Raw genomic sequence first — 10,416 nt, 5'->3', positions numbered from 1 at the left:
CAGAGCCGGCACAAAGCTGCCGGAGCAGCTCCTCCGATCGCTTCACGACAAATAAACGGATTAAACCCCCGGCATCGCTCCTGCGTCCCTGTTTTCCCCACTGCCATAAGTTGCTGCCGAAGGGGGTGGGGGATGTTGGCCTTGGCCACGGTGCAATCCCGCATTCCCCAGCTTTGCAGCTTGGGTCCCTGTGGGGGGACACCCTGCACTGGCCCCCCAGGACTGAGGTACTGGGGAAAGATTTTATTCCAAGATTTTATTTAAAATACCGCCAGCATCGCTCATTGCCTGAGCCAACACTGGGGCAAGCTGCAAGTGTGACGGTGGGACTGCCATTCCACAGGACTGGAAATCACCAGGGTTTTTTTCTGGGTGTTGGAGAAAATCCCCCTCTGCTAAGATCCTTGGGCATCCCCTTGGCAGCCTGTCCCCACCATCGGGATTGTCTCCTCCTGGGGGACACAGCCTAGATCCTATCCCAGTACATGGGCTGGCAGACGTGGTGACCCCCAGCTCTGGCTGGAGTCCATCAGCCCCCGACAGCCCCCCAGCCTGGGATCTGGGCACGCCGAGCCCCACGCACAGCCTGGCTGTGTCCTGCCAAGCTCTGCCTGGGACACAGCCCTCCTCCTGGTCCCCACGGGCCCATCCCATGGCCAGAGCAGCGAAATCCAGGCCCGGCTCCCGCTGGCATTATAAATAGCTGGTATTCGGGGAGGGAGCTGTGCTGCGTGGGACGGGGGTGCCTGGGTGTGGTGAATCCCAGCGGGTGCCGATCGGGGCGACTCGCTGGGTGCAGGACTGGAGGGTGGGAGGGCTCGGTGCTGCCGTGGCGCTGTCCACCCCGGGACCTGCAATGAGTTGTGCAAAGCACTGCCGGGGGAGGGACGGGGCAGCGTGTGCGACTCTGTGTGTGTGTGTGTGTGTGAATGTGTGTGTGTGAGTGAGAGAGACATTTATAGATCACGTGTGAAACTTGATCTCCCCGCAGTGGACTCAGAGGAAAGAAAAAAAGATAGAAGTATTGTTTTTAAACAATTTTTTTCCTTTGTTTTTCTTTTTTTTTTCTTTTTTTTTTTTTTTCCTCCCCTCTCCCCCTGCGAGGGCTGGCGATAAAAGGCCGGGGCGGCCAGCGCCGGCTCAGAGGGAGGAAATGCCGAAATCGCCGCGCTTGGCGGCGAGCGCCCACTGACCCATCCCGGCACGGAGCAGGCTGCCGGCGCATCCCCCGCCGTGGTACCCCGGCCCCGCGGGGACCCCCGCGCCATGCGGGCGCTCAGCCTCGGCCTCGTGGCCCTGACCTGTGCCACGACGGCTCTGTGCGCTGCCGGAGCCCAGCGCCGGGCTCTGGAGGGCGGCGGCCGCCGGCGCTACCACCGCGTGCAGCACGGCCACTGCAGCTACACCTTCGTGCTGCCCGAGGCCGAGCCTGTGCCCTGCCCCGCCGGCCCCGCTCCGCTCCCCGGCCCGGCCAACGCGCTGCTCCAGCGGGATTCGCCCGCCGGCACCGCCGGGCACGGGGCTGCGCAGCGCCTGCGGCACCTCGAGAGGATCCTGGAGAACAGCACCCAGTGGCTGCTGAAGGTAGGGTGTAGGATGTGGGGGATGCGTGTGCGGGGACAAGCAGTGGGGTGGCTGTGGGCAGGGATCGGTGTCCAGCACCCACACATGCAGCATCTCTGTGGCACAGCTGTGGGCATTGCGCCCACCTGAGCATCCAGGTCAGCTTTTCTCTGAGCCCTGCGTGCTGCAGGTTCTGCGGGGGCTGCAGCTCATGTGTGCTGCAGATCACTCACACAGATCACTTCCCATTGAGGCTGTATTCCCTGTCCATCCTTGCCACAGGGCTCCTCATGGTCCTGGCTGGGTTAGCTGTGCCAAGCATTCCTTGGGGATCAGCATTCCAAGATCTGGGCAAGGAGACTGGGAAGAGGTTTGGCCAGTGGCAAGGGAAGGGTCCCAAGGGCAGGGCCACCAAAATCTCTCCAGCTTCATTACTTTCCCTCTTACAGGCTTTGCAAATCTTCCAGCACTTGGTGAGACTTTGTGTGGGACCCATAGCTCCTGGGTGGCCTATGGGTGGTGCACAGTGGGAGCAGTGGGGTGCCACACCAGAGGGGCTGTGTACCCACAGGGCTGCCACCCCCAGCCCCCACTGGCTCTCCCCGTCCTCAATGCCTGAGGCAGGAAGCAGCATTTCCTTCCTAGAGCCCCCACCAGCTGAGTGAAGCTGCCTGCGTCAGACCCAGGAATAGCTCATCCCAGGGGACACGTCTCTGGGGGGGCCCCAAGCCCACAGCCCATGCCAAGAACACTGGGTACCTGCACTGATAAGAGGGGAAATGGCTTGTCCCCAGCTGTCACTGACCCAGCAGAGCCACATGCATGTGCTGTGGTGTCCCAATGGGACCCGTGTGCCTCTGCACTCCCATTTCCTGGGCGATGTCCCTGTGCCGACCCCCTGCAGCACTCAGGGATCAGGATGGGGCCAACACACTGAGTAGGGGTCCTGGGGATGGCCTGTGCCAGCCACGCTGCTTGGGTAGCCACTGTGGCTGTGGGGGACAGTGCAGAGAGCAGAGACGTGCAGGATGTTGTTCCTTGTCCCCTCAGCCATCCTAGAGAACAAATTCCTCAAGAGCTGGGAAAACGCTGAACCGGGGCTCTGCTGGAAGCCAGCCCAGAGTGTTGCAGAGGGGTCAGCAGGGCCAGTGACAACCTGGCTGGTGGCACTGAATCTCTGTCACTGTGCAACCTGCTGGGTCTGCTGGGTGCACACAAGTCCTGGGGCCCCTGTGCCCTGGGATTCCTGCACCCTCAGCCTTGCTGTCCCTGTGCTCTGGTGTCTTTATGCCCTGTGTCCCCAGGGCAGCTCTGAGCTTCCCTCGGGATGAGGGCAGCCTTTGTACGGCCAAGCAAGGCAGGGGAGCAGGGTCCCATCACAGGTGCACATGGCAGACAGCCACAGGCAAAGTGGGACTGCACATCTGGGCAGTTGTGGGCAGCAGTGCCCCTCACCACAGCCCCAAGGAGCACAAGGCAGTGGACCACTGGGCAGTCAATACCCCACTCCTTCCCCATTCCCATCCTGTTCTATCCATCCCATCCCGCCCCATCCTACAGCATGGCTCTCTCCTTTTAGAGGCAGATTGCAGCATGTTTTTTGCTGTTGTTCCTCAGCTTCCCAAATTTCAGCAGAGCTGCCCAGTAACGCTTGTTTTGGTCAGACTCCAGCCCTGAACAAACAAACGAGGGCTCAAAAGAGGCATTGGGTTCAGGAACAGATCGTAAACAACATTGCATCCCTGTCTGTTCTGCCTTGGCATGGGGAGCCCTGCAGGGTGCTGAGAAATTGGGAAATCTCCTGGTACCCAACAAGATTCCCCAGACCCCCTCAGCATCTCCAGCACTAGCCTCCCCCAGGACCCCTATCCATGGCACTGAGGGGCTGCTCCACTCTCCCCACTCAGCACTTGGTGGGGACATGGCGAGGACCCAGCACACAAGGACACATCAGCTGCTTTTATCTCAAGAGGAATTCATTTTAGTTCAAACACAAACATTTGATGGTGCCACTGGGTCTAGGGGGGGACTTGGGGTGAGATGGGGTCTCCAATGGGGCAGTGGCATTTTGGCAGCTCTGAGGTGCCTGAGGCACAGGGGCTGATGCTGCTCACCCTGGGATGTGTGCAGCAGTGTGGAGAGCAGGTGAAGGGTTTTCCACCCACCTGTGACTCAAGGATTCCTGGGCTGGTGCTTGTGAAATGTTTAGAAATGCCAGGGCAGGATAGGAACTGGGACACAGGGGAGGGATGTGGCTGCAAGGCAGCACAGGATGATCCAGCTGTGGGCAGTGGGATCCCAGGATGGGAACAGCGAGTGGCTGAGTTTCCTGCTGCTCCACGGTGAGGTTTTGGGGTGACCAAAACAGCAGTACAGCTTTTCCCCCAGCAGCTCTGCCCCTATGGTGGAAAAATGAGTCTCTGAGACCATGAGAGCGCAGCTCACAGCAGCATCCATGAGATGAAGGAGAGGAGGGGGATCCCGGATTCCCTGTCCTTGGCACAGAGCCACTTGTGTCCCCTATGCCAGATGTGCTTGGGGACACCGTGCCCCACTCCAGCTCCCAGGGAGCTGCTGGGGCCAGGATCCAGGGCTCCATCTCCAGAGCTCTCAGCCTTCCCCATGCCAGCTTGACCTTTTCCATGGGTATGTTCTGCCCCCGGCTCACAGATATGTTTATTTAAAAAAAAAAAAAAAAAAAAAAAAAAAAAAAAAAAAAAAAAAAGTGAAAAGCAAGATTGAGAGGGAGAAAAGGCCTCCCCAAGCCCTGTGAAGCAACAAGATTAACGACGTGGTTAAAGGGAAACTCTCCAGCAATCCCTCATCTCAGGGAAATGTTTTCCAGACGCGGCTCTCCGACCTTTCCCTGCTTCCTCTCTGAGAGCATGTTCCTGTGAGGGAAAATCCCCTGGGAAACGGGTGCAATGCTGGCTGGGATGGTCAGCCCTGGGACCTTCCTGCCACGGGATCCTCCTGCCCCACATGGATGCTCACAGTGGGGTGATGGTTTTGCCACTGCCTGGTGTGGAGGAGGAGGGAACAGTGAGATTTCATCATGCCAAACAAGTGCAGAGCCGTGTGCCCTGGCCTGCTGCAATCCCCACTCCCACGCTGAGTATCCCAACACTGCTGCCTGCAGGACGCCTGAACATCCTGGAATTTCACGATGCCAAACATCCCGGCACTGCTGCCTGCCTGCCACAGTGCCGAGCATCCCGGCACCACTGCATTCCCACCATGGTGCGGAGCATCCCGGCACCACTGCCTGCTTTGACACTGCTCAGAGAGCAGCACCCCAACCCTGCTGATTCTGGTCCACAACCCCATAAGATGCAGGGAGATGCGGGGCTCTGCCTGCACAACTGGGCAGGGAGCAGGACCTGGGGATTGCAGGGACAGCAGCATCTGTGGGATGTCCCCTCCTGCTCTCAGGGGCTGCTTTCCCAGCGTGGGCGGCAGCGTGGCCCCTTCCGCTCCCTGCGGCCCCCGCCGAGGGACCGTGCCCCCACCGAGGCCATCGCCCCGGGGAGGGGCTGAATGGGAACCTCAGAGCGGGGCTGCCAGAAATAGCAAAGCCTTTGGGAAAGGCGGCTCCCCCGCGGGCTGGGAAAGCGGAAGCGTCATCTCAGCTGTGTCTGAGCTGTGTTCGCAGCCAGCTTCTTCCCAGCCCCGAGTACTCCACGTCGTGGAGCAGCGCCGGGTGCCGGACACCCACCTTCCCTGGCTGATTGTGTCCCCTCACCCATATCCCCAGCCCTGGGAAACCAGTGATTGGGGACTGGCAGCTGATGCTGATGCCAGTGCCAGCCACTCCCTGCCTGGCCACCCTAGCTGGGCATCAACCCCAGCTCGCCAGCACACCTGGGCACACGGAAGTCTGTGCCAGGCCCCAGCTGGTACCACAGCCCAGGAATCTTGGCAGGCAGTGCCTGAGGAGCCTCCCCTGCAGCAGCTCAGCTCCCTCTGTCCTCTGATAAGATTCTAAGGGCCCTGAGGTGGGTCAAGCCTCGTGGAGACACAGGGCTGTGCCTGGGGGCTGTGCCCAGTGATGCCAGGCTCAGCCAGGATGCTGAGACAGGACTCAAAGGGATGCCCAAATGACCCCCTGCATCCTCACTTCCCTGCACAGCTGGAGAGCTACATCCAGAGCAGCGTGAAGCCGGAGATGGCAGAGCTGCAGCAGACAGCAGTGCAGAACCAGACTGCCACCATGCTGGAGATCGGCAGCTCCCTCCTCAACCGCAGCGCCGAGCAGAGCCGCAAGCTCACCGACGTGGAGGCCCAGGTATGGCACAGGTGTCCCCACGTCCCCACCAGCCTGCGGCTGTGGTGGGTGGCATGGTTTGTCTGCAGATAAAAGCAATTTCCTGAGGTGACACAGGGTTTAATGCACCAGTAGCAGAGGTACCAGGGCTGTGTGCCACAAACCAGCCAGCCCGGTGACACCACGGGTGTGGTGTGGCTCTGGCTGCTGATGCCAAGACTCCCCTCTGCTCTCGAGGCAGGTGCTGAATCAGACATGGCGGATCGAGATGCAGCTCCAGGAGAATTCCCTGTCCACCACCAAGCTGGAAAAGCAGCTGCTACTGCAGACCAATGAGATCCACAAGCTGCAGAAAAGAAACAAGTAGGGGCTGGGGCAGCTCAGGGACCCCCACAGCCCTTGGACCCCACAGGAGGCTGGTCCTCTCCCAGCTCACACTGCACTTTGAGGGGGCTTGAACCCCTCCAGGTGCTGGCTGTGGTCCCTAGCACATCCACTGGGCTTTGGGTTCCCCTGGCTGGGCACATCCCAGAAAGTGAGGGTACAATTCAGGGGGTGCAGCAGGGGATGGGGACAGCAATGGGTCCCTGCAGACACACTGGGACTGCTCTGCCACCCCATCACCGCTGCATCCCACTCCCAGCATCCTGGAGGTGCGGGTGCTGGAGATGGAAATGAAGCAGCAGGAGGAGCTGGCGGGGGCCCACTCAGAGAAGGAGAAGCTGCAGCGGCTGCTGAGCCGGCAGAGCGGCACCATCGAGGAGATGGAGAAGACGCTGCTGGCTGCCAGTGCCAACAGCAGCCTGCTCCAGCGCCAGCAGCTCCAGCTCATCCAGTCTGTCCAGAGCCTGGTGCGCCTCATCTCCCAGGGCAGAGGTGAGCGGGGTGTGCAGGCAGAGTGGGGGGCAGTGGGAAAGCTCCTCATCCTCCCAGGAGTGTGCCAGGCTGCCCCTGTGGTCTGCTCAGCTTGAGTGACTTCACCTCAAAAATCAGAGACTCATTCAACCATAGAATGGTTTGGGTTGGAAGGGGTCTTAAAGCTCACCTCATTCCAACACCCTGCTGTGGGTAGGAACACCTCCCACTAGAAAATGATCCACTCATTGCAACCAAGGAGCAGCTTGGAGCCCCAAGGGGTGGGTCTATAGCCTGATGCCATTCCCAGCCGTGGCAAACCCCCAGAGGTTAGGCTGGCAGCAGCCCTGGTGGCACAGCTGCCTTTCCCAGCCCTCAGGGGATGGCGCAGAAGGCAAAAAAATAATCTGTGAGCACAAAGGCATCCAAACGGAGAGAGAAGAGCAGCAAAACCAGGCAGACTGCAGGGCCATGAGGGTTTCTGCCTTCTCACTGTCCCCTCTGCCACAGCCACGTCACCTGGGCAGGAGCAGCAATTCCAGGACTGTGCCGAGGTGCACCGGGCGGGCATCCATGCCAGTGGCATCTACACCCTGCACATTGCCAACCTCAGCGAGCCCAAAAAGGTGAGCACAGTCCAGAGAGGGCTTCCCTGCAGTACCCCGGAGTGTTGCCCACCTAGTGCACACCAGCCCCACACCAGATCCCTGTTTCCTGGCACATCCCAGGGCAGTTTCTCCACCCCATCTAGCCTTGGGGGCTGCACAGGGGTGAAGGCAGCGCCCATGGGGTGAAAGCAGGGCTGGCACAGCCTTCCAAACGGGGGCATAAAACTGATTTTGAAGGCACCCTGACCTATAAGCAGCAGACCCCAGCCCCTGCCCACGGAGGGAGGAGAGACCCCTCAGCCAGGCACTGGGCACAGCACACCCTTGCCAGCCCCTCAGCCAGCTCTAGCATCCATAAAGCACCCACACTGAGCTGCCCCCAGCCTGTCCCTCACTCCCCTGGCAGGCATACTGTGACATGGAGACGGATCGAGGGGGCTGGACCATCATCCAGCTTCGTGCCAACGGCAGCCTCAGCTTCCAGAGGAGCTGGAGGGAGTACAAGCAGGTATGTGCCTGACTGGGGGGGAGGACACCCTGGGGGCACCCAGGCACTCTGAACTCACCCACCCTGCTGCTCCACAGGGCTTCGGGGAGGCGTCGGGGGAATACTGGCTGGGGAATGAGGCCGTGCACCTGCTGACGAGCCGGGTGCCCTACGCCCTGAGGGTCGAGCTGCAGGACTGGGAGGGCGGCCAGGTGTATGCCCACTACGGGAAATTCCAGCTGGGGAGTGAGCGGCAGTTTTACAGGTAGGGGAGAGGCGCTGTGGGAACAGCCACCCAGCACTCCCCATGTCTGACTGTCCCCAAGCCCTGTGGGCAGCAGTGGTGCCCCAGGGAGGTGCAGGATCACCTGGGGCTTCACTGGGTTGTCCTGGTGTAGTTATGATGCCAAGTGCCAGGCATTTTGTGTAACACTTTAATCTCTCCCTGGGCTCCTGAGAAGTAGATTTTTAATGTATAAAATTGCATCAAGGCAGTGAGGTTTGCCATCCTAGTGGGAGCAACTTGGGCACTTGCACTAAGGGTCTTTGGGCAAGGGAGGTGACAGCTGTGGCCACCAGGCATTCCTGGGGGTGTTGGGCATCCCCAGGCTGTCCTTGTCCAGGGAGGGATGCTGTGCTTCTAATGCTCAGCTTACCATGACCATGTGCTCCTGACCATGGGCAGGAGGGTGGAAAGCAGCTGGGAGCCTTCACTGCTGGGCTGGCAGTGGAACCAGACCCCAGGCATCCCCTGCACCATCCCTCCCTCAGCAAGCACCGAGCTGACCCCCAGCAAGAGGACTGGAGGAGACTTGAGGGTCCTCTCTGCCCTAGCATACCACAACCTCCACTCTTGGGGTCCAAGGACAGGAGGCCAAGCTGAAACTGCAGGCTCTCTGCCCACATCCCTCTGTGCTGTGTTCAGCTCCTGACAGCCCCTGAGCAGTTTTGGGGGCTCTATGACCCTCCAGCAGCCAGCAGTGACAGTGGCTGTGTTCCTGCTGGGCACAGGCTGTCGCTGCAGGACTACAGTGGTACGGCTGGGCAGCAGAGTGGCCTGGCACTGCAGGGCACCCAATTCAGCACCCGTGACGCTGACAACGACAACTGTCTCTGCAAGTGTGCCCAGATGCTCTCGGGAGGTGAGTAGAGCAGGGGGACACCCTCATGCAGCACCTCTGAGTGCCAGCCTGCAACGTCACCTGCTCCCTTCCCACAGGATGGTGGTTTGATGCCTGTGGCCTCTCCAACCTGAATGGCATCTACTACCCGGCCCGGAACAACATCCGCAAGCTCAACGGCATCCGCTGGCACCACTTCCAGGGGCCCAGCTACTCCCTCAAGGGCACCCGCATGATGATCCGACCCTCCAGCTTCTAACGTGCCTGCAGCCAGTGCCAGCACAGAGAGAAGTCTGGGACAAGGGATGGTTGGGGGCGGTTAAGATGCCCCAGCTGCTGCAGAGAACCTTTGCCATGAGTTATATTTTTTACTCTTGTTTATCCCGTTTTTCAGAAGTCTGCGTTGTCACCACAGCCATGCTGGAGGAACCGTGGGCAGAGGTGAAGGGCGCTGCAGGAGCTGGAGCTGCAGGAGCTGGAGTGGAACAAAGCCAGACCTGCCAAAGTGGGCTCCAGCACATGGAAACCCCCTGATCTCACCTCAGCTTCTCTCCCTGAATTTCTGCTGGGCCTCAGGGATTTGTCTTGGGGACAGGGCTCCAAGATCCCCCCAGGGATGGCGCTTTGAGAACCCCTGAGACCATGTGCTTTCACAGGAACCCCAGACATGGTGAGGGCTTTGCCTTTTCCCTGGTTTTGGATATTGTAAAGCCTCCACCATCCCACTTTCCTGCAGGATTAGAGGAGCTAGGTGGGACAGGAGTTCTGATAAGCATGGGGGGGATGGTGGTGTCCCTTCTTCCCCTTTGGTCCAGACACAGCCATGTAGAGGGCCACAGGCTGTCCCCTTCCAAGCATGGCCCAAGCCACTGTCCCCAAGTATGGCAGGACAGGCACTGCTTCTCATGGGATGGAGCTGGGTTTCTCCAGCCCTCAGAGAGAAAGGAGAGCAGGGGGAAGTCCCCGGGGACCTTCATGGGTACCAGTCCTAGGATGGCCCAGTTCTGGAAGGCGCTTGCTGGGAGCAGACACTGCACTGGCAGGGGCTGGCAGGGCCCCAGGGTTGGCAGGAAGGGGCTGGGGGGTCGTGGGTGGGGAGGGGATTGTGGGTTACAGGGGCTGGGAGGTGGGAGGTGGTGGGTGCTGGCACCGACACCGGCTGTGCACGCAGCAGCAGGGGGGGGCTCCTGCTGCCTGCCCTCATCACTGTCCCGAGGCACCCGCTAATTAACACTGATTAAAGCACGTGACGTTGTTGGCGCTTCCAGAAGATGCTCATCAGTGGGGAATAATTAAAAAATGGAAAACACGGGGGGCGGTGCTGCCGGTTTTCCTTCTGTCCTGGCTGCTTGCCTGCACCTCCTGCCTGCACATGGGGCACCCATGGGGAATCTCAGCACAGAGGGTGAGGGTGATGGACATTTCCCTGGCTGTCCCTCCTCCCTGGAAATAACTGATGGCCTCAGCTGCGCTCCCCATGAAACCGGAGCCACCGGGAAGCAGCTGCCAGAGGGAAAG

At 60.1% G+C, this 10,416-nt stretch overlaps 1 protein-coding gene across 1 annotated transcript; it reads left to right on the top strand.

Moving 5' to 3' along the window:
* The first annotated feature begins 708 nt into the window (after window positions 1-708).
* ANGPT4 (angiopoietin 4) lies at window positions 709-10,002 on the top strand. The gene is made up of 9 exons (XM_066330765.1): window positions 709-1,584; window positions 5,693-5,848; window positions 6,069-6,190; window positions 6,471-6,703; window positions 7,193-7,308; window positions 7,697-7,798; window positions 7,876-8,042; window positions 8,789-8,919; window positions 8,997-10,002. Exons 1-9 carry the CDS (start codon window positions 1,267-1,269, stop codon window positions 9,155-9,157), a joined length of 1,506 nt encoding a protein of 501 aa, XP_066186862.1. The 5' UTR covers window positions 709-1,266; the 3' UTR covers window positions 9,158-10,002.
* Window positions 10,003-10,416: the final 414 nt, after the last annotated feature.

Source organism: Sylvia atricapilla, chromosome 16 (assembly GCF_009819655.1).
Source record: "Sylvia atricapilla isolate bSylAtr1 chromosome 16, bSylAtr1.pri, whole genome shotgun sequence".
NCBI classification, from domain to species: Eukaryota; Metazoa; Chordata; class Aves; order Passeriformes; family Sylviidae; genus Sylvia; species Sylvia atricapilla.
This window is presented reverse-complemented; position numbering and strand designations above follow the sequence as displayed.